The sequence below is a fragment of the Syzygium oleosum genome, unplaced genomic scaffold, assembly GCF_021117445.2.
Source record: "Syzygium oleosum isolate NSW1041296 unplaced genomic scaffold, Sole_v2.1 Sole_v2.57, whole genome shotgun sequence".
NCBI classification, from domain to species: Eukaryota; Viridiplantae; Streptophyta; class Magnoliopsida; order Myrtales; family Myrtaceae; genus Syzygium; species Syzygium oleosum.
The window spans coordinates 1078070-1095384 of NW_026607541.1; the positions used below are offsets into that span (position 1 = coordinate 1078070).

At 38.3% G+C, this 17315-nt stretch overlaps 2 protein-coding genes across 3 annotated transcripts; both read right to left on the reverse strand.

The window, feature by feature from the left end:
* Positions 1 to 7093: 7093 nt before the first annotated feature.
* On the reverse strand, positions 7094 to 7907 carry LOC115687306 (uncharacterized). The gene has a single exon (XM_030612819.2). The coding sequence runs from the start codon at positions 7577 to 7579 to the stop codon at positions 7310 to 7312; it is 270 nt and encodes an 89-aa protein (XP_030468679.1). The 5' UTR covers positions 7580 to 7907; the 3' UTR covers positions 7094 to 7309.
* Positions 7908 to 11330: 3423 nt separating this feature from the next.
* LOC115687304 (uncharacterized) lies at positions 11331 to 16983 on the reverse strand. 2 transcript variants are annotated; one of them, XM_030612818.2, is made up of 7 exons: positions 16825 to 16983; positions 16202 to 16287; positions 14501 to 14647; positions 14308 to 14416; positions 13678 to 13801; positions 12991 to 13261; positions 11331 to 11880 (listed from the first exon to the last, which is right to left on the reverse strand). In XM_030612818.2, exons 1-7 carry the CDS (start codon positions 16949 to 16951, stop codon positions 11773 to 11775), a joined length of 972 nt encoding a protein of 323 aa, XP_030468678.2. In that variant the 5' UTR covers positions 16952 to 16983; the 3' UTR covers positions 11331 to 11772. The 2 variants fall into 2 exon arrangements, with proteins under 2 accessions (XP_030468678.2, XP_056163617.1); XM_056307642.1 differs by lacking the exon at positions 11331 to 11880 and adding an exon at positions 11999 to 12328.
* Between the last annotated feature and the right edge of the window lie 332 nt (positions 16984 to 17315).

Consider the following 17315-nt stretch of genomic DNA (forward strand, 5'->3'; position numbering starts at 1 on the left):
GATAGTAAGAAACAAAAGTCCACTCAAACAGACAATCAATTGAAGTAAGCTCTTATGATGTGCCGTATTTATTAATACATATGCATGCTTCAAGGATGGACAATAATTATTGACATTATGTCACGAATGTCCAAACATAAAAAATCAAAAGCCACTAAGAAAATTAAAATTGAAGTTTTTTTTTACAATTCCTCGAAAGGTACTAACCACCAAGAACAGATATGAACAACACGTGTTCAGCCCCTCGTACTATCAACATTGACCAATCTCATGTTTAGATTATTCCCTCGGATTCCAGCTTGTGCTTCGTTTCCATGGAAAAAAATTTCAAAAAAGTATTAAATCTATTGAACGATAGTTAATTCAATCATTAATTCTTTAATTTTACCTATTTAGTCCTAAACCTTCTTACGATTTGCCAATGTAGTAATTCCGACCAATTTTATCTGGCTATCGTTAACATGGTGGTTCAGTCAATCTCGATCATTCTACATGGCATGGCTGACGCTAACGTAGACCATCTTTTACAATTGTTTGAATTTTTTCTTTCTTTTCCTTTTTCTTTTTTCCTCATTTCCCTCTGCCAATCACTGGCCATAAATGAGGGGTTACGACGCCATGACCAACCCTTGCTAGGTTTTGGTGAGGGCATGTGAGCCCTCGCTATGGTCTGCAAGGGCCAAGGCAAGGGCCGTTGACCTCGCTTATGGTCGACAACCTTTGTCAACCGTTGCCAACGCCGTTGCGATAAGTGGAGGGAAATAGGAAAAAAAGAAAAAAAATTCAGAAAATTTAAAAAAAAATTTGCAAAAACCATCTACGTCAGCGCCGGCCGTACCATGTAGGATGACCAACATCCACATCAACGGTTGCCGGACAAAATTGTTCGAAAGGTACATTGGCAAATTGTCAAAAGGTTTAGGGTTATAAATTGGCCAAATTAAAAAGTTTAAGATTGAATTTGCCTCCATACAATAGGTTTAGAACATTTTGGATAAATTATCCCATTTCCATGAGACAAACGGATTATCTATTTGATGGCACCTAAGTTTTCTTCTACGATGAATTTCTCATTAAAAAAAAGCATTTCGACAAAATAATGTGCATTCACCATTCATGCTCAAGAAAACCAAATGAAGTCCTAAAATTTAAAGATGGAAGCTAGGCAAGGGAGAAAGTTTTACCATTTCCTCCATGATTAAGGTCGGTGTAGTCACTAAACTTGATGAAAACCCTCTCAAGAGTGTCCACCATATCTTCATCACAAACTGGGGGAAGTTGGAGGCCATACAAAAGCCCTAGCATCACAAATGCAAAGCTTCTCTCTCCAACTCGAATCACCATGGAGTCTCGCGATATTGGCCATTGCAGGTCACTTACGCAGCACGTGGTCATCATGATGTGAGTTACAGCCTGAACATATAGTTTGACCACAAACTCCCCTACTCTCCAAACTGGGAGCAATTGTTCATTGGGATGACCCATCATCATCACTACCAGCGAAGCACTTTCAAACTTGAAAATTTCAGTGACAGTCCCATGAGGATGCTCTCTCCTCGTCCCTAACATTTTTGCGTAATATTTTCAGCTACCAAGTTGCACCTGCCAAAGTAGAGAGAGAAACCAATATTATGAAGCCAAAATTGGGCAAAGAAAATTCAAAAAAAAAACCCATAAGGATGAAAAGATACAAGAGTTTCATGGGATCAATTTTGATCATGAAGATGAAGAGATAGGGCGAGGACAGAAGTACCAGAAACCCAGAAGTTGCACTAGAAGAGGAGATTATGACGTCCTGAGAGAGTAGGTTTTATGGGTCGCATGTGATCACCACTTGTGGTCGCATTTGGTCAAACATATCCATCCAATTTAACTTACCTAATTAAGATTGACAGAAGAAGTAACCATGGGTCAGTCCAACAGGACTATAATCACATTTCCACGTTTTCAAATATTGGAGAGATATCCTCAAACTTCCTAATAAGAAAATTCCTAATATGGGCATCATTTTTTTGTATCTCTCATATTCCCTAATTAGAAAATTCATTGGATGGGAATCATTTCCAGGGTATCTTGCATCACCATCAATTGTACATTCGGTAGGGTAATAAAGTAGCAAAACATAATTTTGCTTTTGTCCTAAGAGAAATGGTATAAGCAATTAAATAGACATATCTTGTTCTAGTCCTTTTAATAAGTAGGTTATTCATTCATAGATTATCAAAATGTACAAAAGGATTGTCCCTTCTATAACTACATTGTTACATTAACTCTCGATTCTAATTTTCTTCGACCTCTTTCAAATTTGCCTTGTTGCCATGTTAGTTCAACATCTGATCTTGAGAAGAATCGTCGAAAAAGTCCTAAACCTATTATACGGCCACCAATTCATCCTAAACTTTCCAATTTGGCCAGTGTAATTGTAAACCTTTAGATGATTTTTTAATGTAGTCAATCCAACCAATTTTTCGACCAAAAAACAAATCGAACCAATTTAGGCTAGAAATTGCTGATTTGGCGGTCTAGGCAGCACTGGTCGTCCTACGTAACATGGCCGACAATCTGACATGTTCGGTGAGGCTCAAAACAATGTCATTTTGAGACATTTTTAAAAAAATGATTTATTTTTATTATTTTCTTTTTTATCTTTCTTTCCTTCATCTTCCCAAATTTCTGGTCGACAAGGTCACCGAGCCCTCGGCAAGGCCGAAATTTGGGAAGATGAAGATAAAAAAGAAAATAAAAGAAATTTTAAAAACTCAAAACGACATCGTTTTAAGCCTGACGGACACGTCAGATCGTCGGTCGTGTCACGTAAGATTGTCGGCGTTCATATCAACGATTTCTGGCCTAAATTAGCAGGATGGATTACATTGAAAAATTGTCAAATGTTTAAGACTATATTGGTCAAATTGAAAAGTTTAGTGATAACTCTATTTTAGATGGAGCATTTTTACTAATTTAAGCTTGATATTTGCTAAATTTTGACGAATTTTTGATGAATTTATTTGCTACTCATGTAATTTTATTGAATTTTGTAGGAAGTATAACTTTCGGAGGCTAAGGGACCATGCGCACTATTTGCAGAACACGCCAGGACCATATGCGTAATTTTCTAGTGTGTTTGTGCTGGAATTGCAAATCAGTCCCTATGTCTCAGCATCTTCCAGAATATATCAGTATCTTCCAAAATATTTTGTCTTGAAGAAAAAGCCAATCAAGACCAGAAATTTGGAGGATTTGACCATAATTGAGGCTAGGTTCAAAGAAAATCAAGAATATGAATCTTAAGAAGGAAAATTCTTAATTTGGCGAGGAATCCTATTCAAGACCTAATGGGGGTTGACCTAGGGGAGATTTTTGAAGGCAAAAATAAACCCCTCTTGTGACGCATATTTCAATATCCGGAGGAGCTGCCACCTCTGAGGAAGATTTAAGGTTTTCTTAGTTAGCTTTTATTCTTCTATTTTTTTATTGTAGTTGGCGCATGTCAAGGAGAGAAGGAAGAGACAAACCTGAACCTCTTTGTGACTCAACTTGGTGAATTTATTTTAATTTAGCATTGTGCTCTCTTTAATTTTTGTTGTTAGTTTAGCTTTAACTATGTTCTAAATTTCTTTTGTTAGAGCTACAATGGATCTTAACCATGATTGATTGATTATCAAGACTTGCTTATGCAATATAGTTGTTCTGATTGTGTCGTTCTCTATCATGATCTTAATGCTTTTAGAAGTTTGGCCAACTTTTAAATGATTTTCGATGTATGCATGATACTGGGTGGAGATTGCATGCATGTGCACTAGTGATATTGAACCATAAATTAAATCTAGGTCAAGGTACACTAGGTTGTTTGCGTGGTTACGGTAGCAGATCTAGGTTGGGACTACTTAGATTAAATCCGGGAATTTCCACAAGAACTTAATGCTTTTAGGTAGTTTAAATTCACCTAAGTTTAGTGTGGGTTAACATACCTAATTAGGAATTATTAGACCGAGGTCGGCTTGTAATCTAACTTAGGGAAATTTCACCAACACAATTGGGAATTAATTTGTTGCATGACAAGTTACGAAAATTGATTATGAGTGGTTAAGTGAAGTTGGATGCTCTAACGCTTTGTGATCTTGGTTAAAATCTTGATAATTTGCCTTGTTAATTTTCGGTTTGCTTTGGATTAGGTCTACTTTGCAATTTTAATTAGCTTTTGAATCCTTTAAGCTTCGGCTCTTTTGTATTTCAGTCCTTTAATTGGTTTAGTTCACTTTTTACTTGCCTTTTCGAGTTGGTTAGCTAGTTTCTTGGATTGATCACCTTCGGTAAGTAATTGGATAATTAGAGACAATCCTCGTGGAAACGATACTCACTCATCACTTTATTACTTGTAGATATTGTGCGCTTGCAATTCATCTAACATTTAGGACTGAATTAGTAACCGTATAATAGATTTATGTCTTTTTCGACAATTTTTCCTCCAATCTTATTTGGGAATAAGTAATCACGATGACCTTGTAATATATATTAATTTCTTATCACATCGCGTAAGTGTGTGGCATTTTGCAGTTGTCCACTTGCTCTTAACATAATGTTCTTATGAATGGACCTTCACAACTTTCCAATTTTAATTATAGAACCATTTGCATATTCGGTTTTCGAATGTTGTAACGCTAGCCTAAGTAATCGACACAGAATTTCATGTACATCTTTCAGGGCAACACAAGGAAGTTTGACTGTAACCAAACGCAAAGCTACAGAAGACGAAATTTATGGAGCAAATGACAAAGTTTATTGAGGAGGCAAGACGAGCTTGAATTTGAATTTAGGTATGTTTCTTTAAGTAAAAGAATCTTATTTGAATTAGTTTTCTAAACTTTCAATTTATTGGTTTGCTGAAAGTGATTAGTCAACGGAAAATTTACAATCAAAGAAAATATGAATGCTTAAAGATATGTAAATGAATTCCTTAAATTGGAAAAGGGAAAATATTTTCCTGAAAAATAATTTTCCGGAAAATAATTCCTTCGTCATGAAGTTTTTCCGTAACAAACACACCCTTAATGGTACAAGGTTATAACGGACCTATTAGGATGCAGTTCTCTCCATGAAAGGATGGGCTAAATATGTTTTTAGTGGGTTCAACCTAACGATACAAAAATAAAATGAAAATTATCAAAATGTCAATGCTTTTTCCTAGGTTTACCAAATCGTGATAAATGTGTGTTAAAAACCAGCAAAGTTCATATGAAAAAGATAACTATCGACATCTCATTTCATTGGCTAATATTACTCCTATCAAGAAAATAATGTAATACTTCTATCAATCGGGTGGTTGGTCAAGACTTGATTTGCACATCACAGGTTCCATTCCTTAGTATGTCCTTGGTCTCAGGTTACCTTGGTCTACGAATGACGAGTTTGGGCTTAGGTATATTGTCCGTCTTGGGCTTTAATACTAGCATCTGGTGGGGCAATGGTGACGAACTTGCCCACTGTACAGTTAATACTTCATTAGCATCTTAAATCAAATGTACCAGCAGCTGATGAAATAGGTCATAACCCTGTCCTAATCCTTCTATTTATCAGCGGATGAAATAGGTCATAACCTGTCCTAATCCTTCTACTTATGATACAAAAAAAAAGTATTATCTCTCTCTCACGTAGTAATCTTTGATATGTTTTTATTTCTAGAGGGGTTTCTGAGGTGATTCATTGGGTAGACCTTTTTCGGCCCAAGGTTGGCCCACTTTTAATAGAGAAAAGTAATTCCATAGAACTACCGAATTGCATGACACAAGTATACAAGTAAATTTTAGCGTGAATCGGACAAAGAACCGAAAAAATCACTCACTTAAAAGAAATTTTCTTGTATTATTAACTCACAATTCGCATGCCTACAACTGAGAGTTCTCCTCTTATTTATAAGGGTTAATACCACGAAAAACATCAAACTGGTACACATGTTATAAATTACCCCAAACTAATTTTTTGACCACCAAAAGCTCCAAACCGGTACACCTATGATAAGTTTACCCTCCGTTAGCTTTCATCAAATTTTACCGTTAAATTTGCTGACGTAGATGACACATGATGACGTGGTGTGGCAAATTTCATGTGCAAATCCATAAGGTAAATACCACAAAAAATCTTAAATTGGTTCGCTAATAGAGAGTAAATTTGTCACAAGATTACTAATTTGGGATTTTTGTTGGTCAAAAAATTAGCTTGGGTAAATTTATCACATGTGTACCAGTTTGGGATTTTTCGTTGTCAAAAATTAATTTAGAGTAAATTTATCACAGGTGTACCAATTTAAGGTTTTTTGTGATATTAACCCTATTTATAAAGGGACTAGGACACTACATCAGGAAACATCAAACTAGGAAACCTTAAACTGGGAAATGCTAAACTAGGAAATACTAAACTGGGAAACATAAAATTAGGAAAAATTAAACTAGGAAATATCAAACTAGGAAACATCAAATTAGGAAATATTAAATTTAGGAAATTTATACCAAATAAGATAAGTTGTCTGAATGGTTGGGCTTCTAGTTTCTTTTGCAATTTGGGCTTTACAAAACTATAGTTTGACAAGAGATAATAGGTTCAATGTGGGCTGAAAAATGAAGTGGGTATAAGCTCCGAATATTCTTGAACTGAATACTCATTTTTAAGCAAAAGCTCAGATTATTATGAAAAACTGTCCCCACCGACATCAACCACATGTCCTCCAAACTCCATCGGTCGGAATTCCTGACATGTTGTCAGAGCATGGCTCCGCATCCTCCATATCCCGATTGTCATTTGAATCCACACATAGGTCATTGTACGTTCGATTTGCGCATGAGAGGGAACATCATAGTATATACTATATTGCTTAAATACGGACAACAAGTTTGATAAGCATGCAGTCATCTTGCGCATAGCAGCTCAAATTTTCGAGTTGAAATCCCTGGTAAGACCGACAGATGATCACCACTATTTTGTAAGCACAAAACGAGCCCGCCGGTTTACCATCACTCTGTATTTTCCTCGCCCATTTTCATTCCCTCCTATTTCGCTTTCGTCTCTCACAGTCAGGGGGAGATAGAAACAGATTCAGACTGAAAAAGTACGAAAATCTTTATATGCTTCGAAATTACAGATAGGGCAAAAGAGAAGAACACCGAAAGATGAAGAAGATCATCTATTGGTTACTGGGAAAAGGAGCTCAAATATGAACAGTTCCTCTCTAATTATAGTTAATTACAATCTTTAGTTGATCTACATACAACATACAAATTGAACAAGGGGAGGAGAGGAGGAGGAGGAGGAGAGGTCAAGCAGAGAAGAGTCCATTGGAGGCTGCGAGACTCAGGGGGCTCTTGGGCTCCAACACCCACTTCACCACCTCCAGCTTCTTTGCCTCTCCCATCATCTTCTTCATCACTCTCTCTGAAAACGAGGACACGGAAGAACCGACCATTCTCAGGCTCAGACCTTCGAACCGATCACCCGCACCGCCTTCCTCAACCTTCAGGTTCATCCTCGGGTAATTCTTGATCCTCCTCTCGTACTCCTCCGCCACCAGGATCGCTATGTCGGCCATTCTCTCTCTCTCTCTCTCTCTCTCTCTCTCTCTCTCTCTGTGACAGGCAGCTCCTGAGTTCAAAAATCTCTTCTTTTCTCCTCTTTTTTTCTTGGAACCTTGGTGGGCAAAGGGTTCTTGAGGGAGGGTTTTTATAGTGGATAAGACCTGAGAAAATGTGAAATGGGTGTGAGCTAGAGCAATGGATAAGGCTCACAGATGGCTAATGCTTTTATTATTATTGTGTTGGGAATATTCTATCCATCTTTTGATGGTTTTTGTGGGGTTAGCTGGTTTTGGGCAATGTTTTTTCTTTCTTTTGGGGTTGGTTGCTGGTTGCTGTGCACTTGGCAATTGAATGATTCATATGTTTCATATTTTAACACAGCACCAACATAGGTGTATAGCACACGCAATGTGGGTCCTGCTTGTATGTCGACACTTGCTTTTCCTTAGGATTAATATCGTTAAAAAAATTCAAAAGCAATTTCAAATCGATATTTTATAACAAAGTTACCAAATTGATATTTCATAATTCAAATCTACTATTCATTAGAATTTCTTTTGATATTACGTTAAAATGCATACGTGTTAATATACGTGGCAAATGATCGCAATACAGATCCGACATGGAATCAGGGATCACGAGAGTGATGTGTTGCTTTTCAATGAAACTTTTTCCTTAACAAAATTTCGGCTTCCCCCGACCAAAACCACCGGAACGAACGGCCAATAGCTTTACGCTGTCGGCGGCCGTCCGTTTTCAAATTGAAAATACCAATGGCAGTTTCGTCACCACGTGACGTAGCCAGATTCGTCCATCAACGCCAGTAACTTTCGGACACGTGGATTTTCACGCTCGGGCATTTGGGGGAGGGCCCACATTGTCTGAACCATGAAGTTCCTCTAGAAAAATATTTTTTTTTTTTTTGGGAATAATTTGGAAAGCCGTCGCCACTTGCCAAAAAAAAAAAACCCACCTTTGAAATTTTCATTTCTCCACTTCTTTGAAATAATCAATCCAGATCAATTATAGTGAACATTAGATTTTTTTTTTTTATCGAATAGTGAACATTAGATTAAAGTCCTCAAAACTACACTTCAAAGAAAGTGTTTCTCATTCCCTGTTTTTCCCTTCATTTTTGGCGATTTTATTATAATGTATAGATTATTTCGTGGCGTGCGCAAGCGACACTTTGAAAATCGAATATGACTTTGTTAAATTTTTAAAAAAATGTATGCTTAAATTGTGTCTCGAAAGCACTTGTTACGTGATCGTTTAAAATTTAGCTCCTTCAGATAACATGATTTATGTGCACTAAAAAAGTGGATTCTCTATTTTCTAAGACTCGCTGTTCTTTTTCCTTCCAAAAAGAGTATTTTTCTTCCGTTACTTAGGTTCATTTGATAAAAAAAAAACTTAAGAAAAAGAATTGAAAATTTAGATATCGGGATTTGAGTGCCAAAACCTTCAAATACTGAAAATAAAAGTAAATTGTTGGGCAATGTTAGTTGTCCATATGGGGACTCTACATTTTATAGATATGTATCAATACTGTCGTCTTGGAAAAGGACAATAAAATGTGACAAAACAAAGCTGTAGACATGTTTCAGTAAAGGTGATCATTGAGCAGGCTCCGACACATGTTTCAGCATCCTGAAATCCCAACTCTCATGACTCCTAATTGGATTATGAGCTTCACATCACGAGATAGAATCCATCGTAATTAACTTATAGGGTTTGAGACACGTTTGGGATTTATTTAGTAGGTATCCTCAAATCCCAACCCGACTCAGTGTACTGCTTTTCCTTTTTTTTTTTTGATCAGAACTTAGCATACTACATAGAAAAAACAAAATTGTAAGAGATCTGTTGAAAATTTGTTTTGGATGAAATGAAATGGCTATTAAAAGTTTCTAATTAAGTGAATGTGCGCAAATTGTCAAATTCGGTGCATCGATTAGGATTCCATCCAAAATGGAGATGGGCGTGGCCTCTAACACTACTTTGATGAGACATCCAGTGATTTGAATATAAGATACGCTGCATGTAAATTAAGTATTTAACTACCTTCCTAGGGAGGAATTATGACCATGCTTTCACTTTCCAAATCAAAATTTTAGTAAATGAACATGTGTCCAATCCTTATCCTCTCCCTCCAATCTCTCTCTTGTTTCACACGATAAAGACTTTTGGTCATTGTTTAATATTGGATTATGAACCGGCATGATGGAGTTCAAGGGAAAAAAAAATCTAGTTGACTTTTGGTCATTGTTTTATCTTCAAGGAGCGACGGTTTCAAGAAGAATCTTTCATATTTGAGCTTCTCCACCTTAAGCAATAAGTTATCCATTTCTTTTGACTTTTAAAAATTGGCAACCACACACACACACACACATAGCAAAAAAAAATTATTGAGACAGTCAAGCTAGTATGTACTAGATAATAAAAACAGTAGATGGCCGAAGTGGGTTGGCTCAACCGGCAAGGATCGGACGTTTCGCCCACCATGCCCAGGTTCGATTGCGGTTTGTAAATCGAATATAAGACCTTATAGGCATGTAGTATGCCCGGTTTTTGGTAATGGGTAACTCCCCTCCTCCTAAACTTTTTTCACATAAAAAAATTAAATAACCTGAATATCAAGTTACGCTTCATTTAAAGAGTCTAAGCTTTTGGAACAATCGGCAATACTTCCACAGTATTTTCACAAATAACATGAGTGACTGAATCTTGGGTAGATGGGAAGCATGTGGACTTGATGCATTTTTAAACATCTAATACCCCATATTAAACCTACTTTAATTTTTCTCTTATCAACATCCGGTTCACCGGATTGTTGCACATTCAATTCAACTAAGTATAAAATAATTACCAAAAATCTTGTTTAGACCGGGCCGGTGAATATTTTAATGGGATCATGTCTTGCTAAAAAACCAATTATGTAAGAGATTTTTATTTTAATTTTCCCACTGAACATGGGAGCTTGTGGTTCCAAGAAAGTGACCAAGAGAGTAGCCAAGCAATTGCACATGGCAAGCATGTGGGTATCCCAACTTAGATGGTGGCCTGCTGCCTGCTGGTAATATTGATGAACATATTTTCTTTTTTCGAAACCATTCTACTCGATTAATCTCCATGAATATCGCGCGTGGTCAAGCTCACTGGGCAAGGCTTTGCTTCCGTGGTGACTCACATTGCTCTCAGAGATTGCATGGAACGGACGACATCGTGTTTTGATCATGAATGCATCTATCTCCTAGCCGAGCGATTGACCACTCAATCAATCCTTGGGTTCGTGATGAAGCGTCTATTCGCCAGTGCTCTATCCTGTTCGTTTGCGTTGATCAGTTGCTTTTGACTTATGTCCATACTTTCCCTCCAAGAAGTTGAAGATAAAAGCATCATTTTATGTTTAGGAAAATTCGGAAAAACAAAAAACCCATACACCACTATACTTTCTCGTTAATAGTGGGTGTAAATTCGATTTGAAGCTTTCCTAGGAGGAACTAAGTAGCTGGCCTTGCAGCCTTGAAGCTCCTTCGACTGTGAGAAACACTAAACAAATTGAAACCGTTCTTCTTAAGTTGCTAAACCAAACTAGAGACTTTCAACATTCCACATCAAGCCATCCTATCAGAATCCTCGGTTGATTCCGCGACTATAACTTCATCGTTTTGGAACCGCGACAGAAGGTTTATCCATCTAAAATACCCATCAAAACAAAGAGATATATCACACTCCAAGGAAAGTACCATTCCAGCAGCATAGCAAATCCAAAATGACCACTCAAAAGCTTCACTATGAAGTATTTATTTGGACAATGAGTGGCAGTGACAGCAGATAAAACGCAATACAGAGATGCAAAAACATACCAGAAAGTGTTACAAACGATGAAACCAATGTGAAAATTACTGACTTTTGTAAATCTATAGGCTTCACTACAGCCGTCAATAGCCATTTCATTTACAATATTCGGATCTGGTCTTATGCCATCTCATATTGTGGTAAATTTCAACAGAAAAGGTAGGTGTCCAGAACTTGTGAGTGAAAACACTAGAGCAGTGGAACATTTAGTCTCTTCATGGTTGGGCTCTGAAGAGGGATTTGGCCAATCTCCTCATTCGGGGATTTACCACATACAAAGGCAGATACAGAGAGGGTTATTAGAATCGTACAAGTTATTCTTATGAACCATATAATGACTCCGCTACTAGAGGAGGCCAAGCGTTTTCAGCTGCTGAACATGCTCGGGAGGGAGAGGTGGCGGAGACCAATCAGATCCTGTCATCTCGCCATCGACGTCTTCTACCACATATTCCTATCACATCACATAAATCATATTAAAATTGAGAAAAAAAGATCATGCAAACTTGTAATAGAACCAAATCAACATGACAGAAAACCACATAAATATGCAAGAGGAAACAACAGAGTGAGAGAGACAAAATGCACAAGAGAGGAAATGCTACAACTGGAACACAATGGAGAAAATTGGAGCTTAATGCATAGTCAGAGGACGTCAAAGCAAGCAAATCAAGATGCATAGGTCAAGACGTTTGTCATTATCTCCAAAGCTGAAGATTAGGGCTGTAATCAAGCCAAATGAAGTTGATACTACCTGAAACTCAAACTCGACTCGATTGAAAATACTCAAAATTTGACTTGTGCCAGATCCAGAATCATTTTGTGTTCGAGCTCAGCTAGATACAAACTCGGCATACTCTAGCTCGACTTGATTTCTATTAAGCAAGAATCGGGCTCAAACTCTACAAATTGAAAGTAAAGATCTCTCAACGGGCATGCAAAACATCAGCGGTCCCCAGTAACTGATTGTCATTAGGGATTAATTTGGAAAATTGGAAAGAAATCTTAGATTGTGTGAGATAGGGATGGAGGGAAAATTAATTTTGGAGTATTTTCCTCCCAAGTTTCTTCAACCCCTTGTTTCCAATCATAGCACAAGAGTAAGCGAACTTAGGAGTAAAAGTCACATTATTAAGGGGCTTGTTCAACTTCAAAATAAGTAAACAGTACTTTTACTTTCTCGCCAAAATGTACAATATTATTCAAGTTCAAAATATTATGAATAAATTTGTCTACTTGTCAACATTTATATGTTACGAAAGCTTCAAGTGTTTAAGAAAAACCCATATTATACACCCCATGAGATTTAGATTAAGTTTAAAATTAAAAAAAAAAGTCAATCTAAACATGCTTAAAAATTTTGGCATGCTTCATGTGGAAAATCACAAATGCTCTCTAGGCTTACAAAACAATAGCACGGATAAAAAACAAGTCATGTTATATGCTCTAATTGGTTTGTTAGCTTTCCATGGGCTGTGAACCAATAATTGTGACTTGAAAATCTCTCAATTGTTTAACAAGACTCACAAATACATATACAGACAAAGCAGTCAAATCCACTTACTTTAGTTAGCATCCTTTTGGCAAGTATGTGATAATGCCTTTGCCATATCCGCTGTCCAACCATTGTGGCAACTAAAACACTGTAGAATATGCCAATCACAGTAAACAGTCCAAGAACAACCAAAGCCATAATAAACAATAGAGGTAACCCCGCTTCACCAGCACCTCCTAAACATCCACACTCAGCTGCTGTACTTGCACAACTCTCAAAACATGTGGTACAATCAGTCCACATACAGAGAGTGCCAGGTAAATGGCAATCTGCACAAATCCTGTAACAACAAAACGAATGATTATCAAATATTTCATTGATGATTAGTTGAAATTGAGGGGAAGCAAAAATAGCACAAGCTACAACTGTATGATCAGCATTAGCAACCATCTAGACAGCTAAAGAATGTATCTTTTCCTAGAAAACACACAATTTGAGCACTTATTTTACACGGCTCTTTCCTCCTCTCTCACTCCTCTCTCATTTTCTTCTAACCCATTGATTAACTTTGCATGGCACTACCAATTTTACCAGGAAAATATTAGACTATCCACGAAATGATCCACTTTGGTTCCTGTATTAGCAACTACAGCGCTCAGCAATGAAAATAACATCAACAGGCTAAGATTTACTTCAAAAAGAAGCTTCAAGATATTTGGCACTAAAAAATGAGCAGAATAATCTGCAAAACTATACCCAGGATGACAGCAACATAGACAGAGTTCTCGACAAGGCTGAGCCAAATCATTCCGCACTCTCCGATCGTAGCAAGTGATGAAGCACCCAGACAACCCCAGCAAAGCAAAGAACAATAACGCTCCTGCATCAAGTAAAAAGATTAGAAACACAGAAGGGCTATCCAGTATTACAATCGGACAGGTCCAGAAGTAATGGCTTTCAACTAAATCGTTTGGGGGCATGAAGCACTTATGTGGCAGCAGCTCATTCTGTTTAACTTGGATTTGCAACGTCTCCTCCCCACAGCTGCCCCAAAAGAAAACCCCCCCTCTCTCTGTCTCTCTCTGGAGAAACACTACACAACCTTGCTCTGCTAAGTATAGTTTTCAAACCGAGCCAGAATCATCTTGATCAAAAGCAGAAGCTTCATTATGATTCTCTCCATTACAGTTTCTTTGATCTACACCTTTTTCTTGAACCATTCATAAGATCAAAGAAGGAATGCACCGAAAAACAAACAGCCATAACCCAACCCATACGATTTTGCAGAACTGACAACAAGTTAAGTGGCTAGTAACATTACCCTGAAGATGTAAAAGCGTACAAGCACTGTGCAAATATTTAAGGCAAAGATTTATAAGAAATCACCACAAATGTAGTAGAAGCTACTGCCACTATCAAAACCCCATGCATGCCGAAGCCAGAACTGCTGGTAGCCATCTATCAAATACACCAAGTATGCTAGAGAAGTGATCACCTGTAAGGTATCAGAGGGGAATGAGTAAAATTAAAGGCCCAACAAAATAAAAGTGCATAATGGAGAAAAAGATCAATGACCTACAAGTTGGACGGCCAGAAAAATAAATATGATGTCTCTAGTAACAAAGAACCGAAATTTCAAAGTCCGCCACTTTCGATCAGCAACAACATGAACTCTCAAATGATAGGGGGCCTTGCAAGTGGTGCAATGAGCAAATGCAAACCCTTCCTGCAGCAATAGAGGGACATATTATAAGAAATTATAACTAGGACACACAAGATGTGGCCAGGCAGCAGGCTACGCAGTATGCACATTATGCTCATGCAGCAATAAAGAGCATAATTAAAATATAAATAAATGAAGGCAGCATACTTCGCACCAGCTTTATTATATGTCCAATGTCCAACATTGAGATAATTTTAGAGGTTTTCCATGACTTTGTCCATGTCAACAAACAATTCAAAATGCCTCAACCGTTTCCAGAACAGGTCGAAATCAAATAGCAATGATTTGAATTTTTAGCCTTCAGAAAAGACTCTCATCAGTCAGCTTGGCCCCTTTCCGATTCAGCTTCTATAAAAATTCATTTGGATATCAGCACTTAAAATAAGAACTTAGAGGGAAAAAAGCATGAAATTTCAATTAAATTCATAGGAAGATATATGCCGAAAATAATTAACAAATGAAATTTGTTTGGTAGAGAAACAGCCAGGCATTGTTCACTGACTCATAAAAATCATCATCTAGCTAATAATTGAGAAAATGAGGCATAAAGGACAGCAAAGGAGAGATGATAAGCCATGACGAAGCCAAAATGGAGCAAATCCAGGGAAAGAGAAATGGATTAACAGCAAAGGAGGAAAAGGAGCAATTGAAGACGAGAAAGCAAAAGAAGAGATGCTAATCAACAAGAAAAGATCGGAAAAAGAGAAAACCATGCCCACATGGTTGTTTACAGACAAAGCAGCAAGAGGAGAAACAATCTGCCTATGAAATAAATCAAAGCAGGGGCAGGTGAGGATAACAGGAAATAGAAGATACAGTTGTGAACAAGAATGAATGACTTGGAAAGAAAGGAAAAAAAAAAAAGCAATCCCTTTTTGAGGTTTTCAGATACAAAATACAAGCGCAAGCATCTAAAATGTAAACTCCAAAACCTGGGTCACAGAACAGCAGACCACTGTCACCCCACTGGACTTCTTAATTTCTAATTATAAAACCTTATAATTTGCTCTTTGAACTATTTTCCACTAAATCCAATGTCCCAACTTTCAACCTTCTTCTGATTAGTTATCTCAAGGGAGAAAATAAAGCATAAGACGATCTAAAGCCAAAAGCACCAGGGGACAAATAAACAAAAACTAAAAAGTCGTGTGTTTTGGCACAAAAGAAAAAACAAAAATCTACAAAAGAATGTGAAAAGTAGGAGTTGATTAAGCAAGCAATCCTGTTATTATTTCGAGGATTATTTCGATAAAGACTACAAGCCTTCGAAATAGTCACTTTTAAGAGTACGAAATTATGGTTTCAAAAAGCAAAAAGAGGTGAAAAGACTATAAACCAATAGTCTACTCGAATCATGTCTTCAGAAGGAAGACTGCGAGCACATCATGCAGAAACTCTTCGCAGTATTAAGTGCCGGGTACTAATAAAAAAATCAAAGCGAAACATTATATCTCAATCAATTTATCTCTCCAGCAGCCATCTTCAAAATCTCAACAGCATCATCGTCTAATATCTCTACCAAATGAAAATTGACGAAAGCTGTCATTTTGATCATACCCGAACAGCTCGCCAGTGATCCAAACATTCACGGTGAACATATTTTGATGTCCCTTTACACTTGCAAGGAGCAATAAAATCTCTGCCTGCAGAAAAGAACAGACTTTAAAGGACGAAACTGATGGGAGAATGCACAACACACGCCATCTCGTTAACCAACCAATCACGAGAAAAAGAATCATCCGGAACTTTTGAACTTAAACAGAAAGGACAACCGAACCGAGGCCAAGCTAATTAGCAAAAGATCACTTATTCAACAATTCAACCACACAGGAAGCATATGTCATCAAAACCCAGAACACCCTCATCGTTCTCACTGAACAACCCGATGGTTAACTCGCCAAGCACGACCCTTCGGTAGCAGAAATAGCAGAACTTCACAGGTAATTTCAGACAAAAACCATCACTTGGTCGCAAAAACCACCCAAACGATGCTCCAGAACACAACCTCACTCCTCCGAATTGACCGCAGGCAAGACCTAACCGAGGCCCCCATTTCGCAAGACGCGAACTTCGAGCCAACAATGCAAAGCACCGTCCGACCCAACAACCCACGACCCCGGAAAACCCCTACACAGCGGGCACCAGCACCAGCAGCAGCACACGGTCTGGGAGCAAATTACCGTCGGTCTCGAGGCAAATCCGGCACTGGATTTGCTCGCCGGGCCCGGCCTCGAGGTCAACCTCGCTCGGCTCCCGCATCGGCTGCGGCGGCGCGATGAGGGCGGAGGACTCCGCGCGATCCGCCATCCCGGGGGGGGGGCGGCGCGTCGAGGCCAGGAGGAGGAGGAGGGGAAGGGGGCGGGACTTTCGCTGGAACTTCTAGGGCTTCAAGGGAGATTCGCGGAGGAAAGCGAGGGGGACCCCCTAGAAGGATTCCATCTCTCCCTCCTCACTTCGGGAATCTTTGCTTTTTTTTCCCGTGGGTAGGGGGGAGGGGGAGCTCACCTGGCGAATCTCCTCCGTCGCGCTGCGCTCGCCTCCTCCGCCTCCATCGCTTCCCTGTCGAAGGCGAAGTTTCAGAGAAGGAGACGCGAAGGAAAAGGAAGTGTCGACGTTGCTGTGGGTGATGCCGTCGTTTTGATCTCTCCTGCTTTTTTTTTTTTTTTTTACT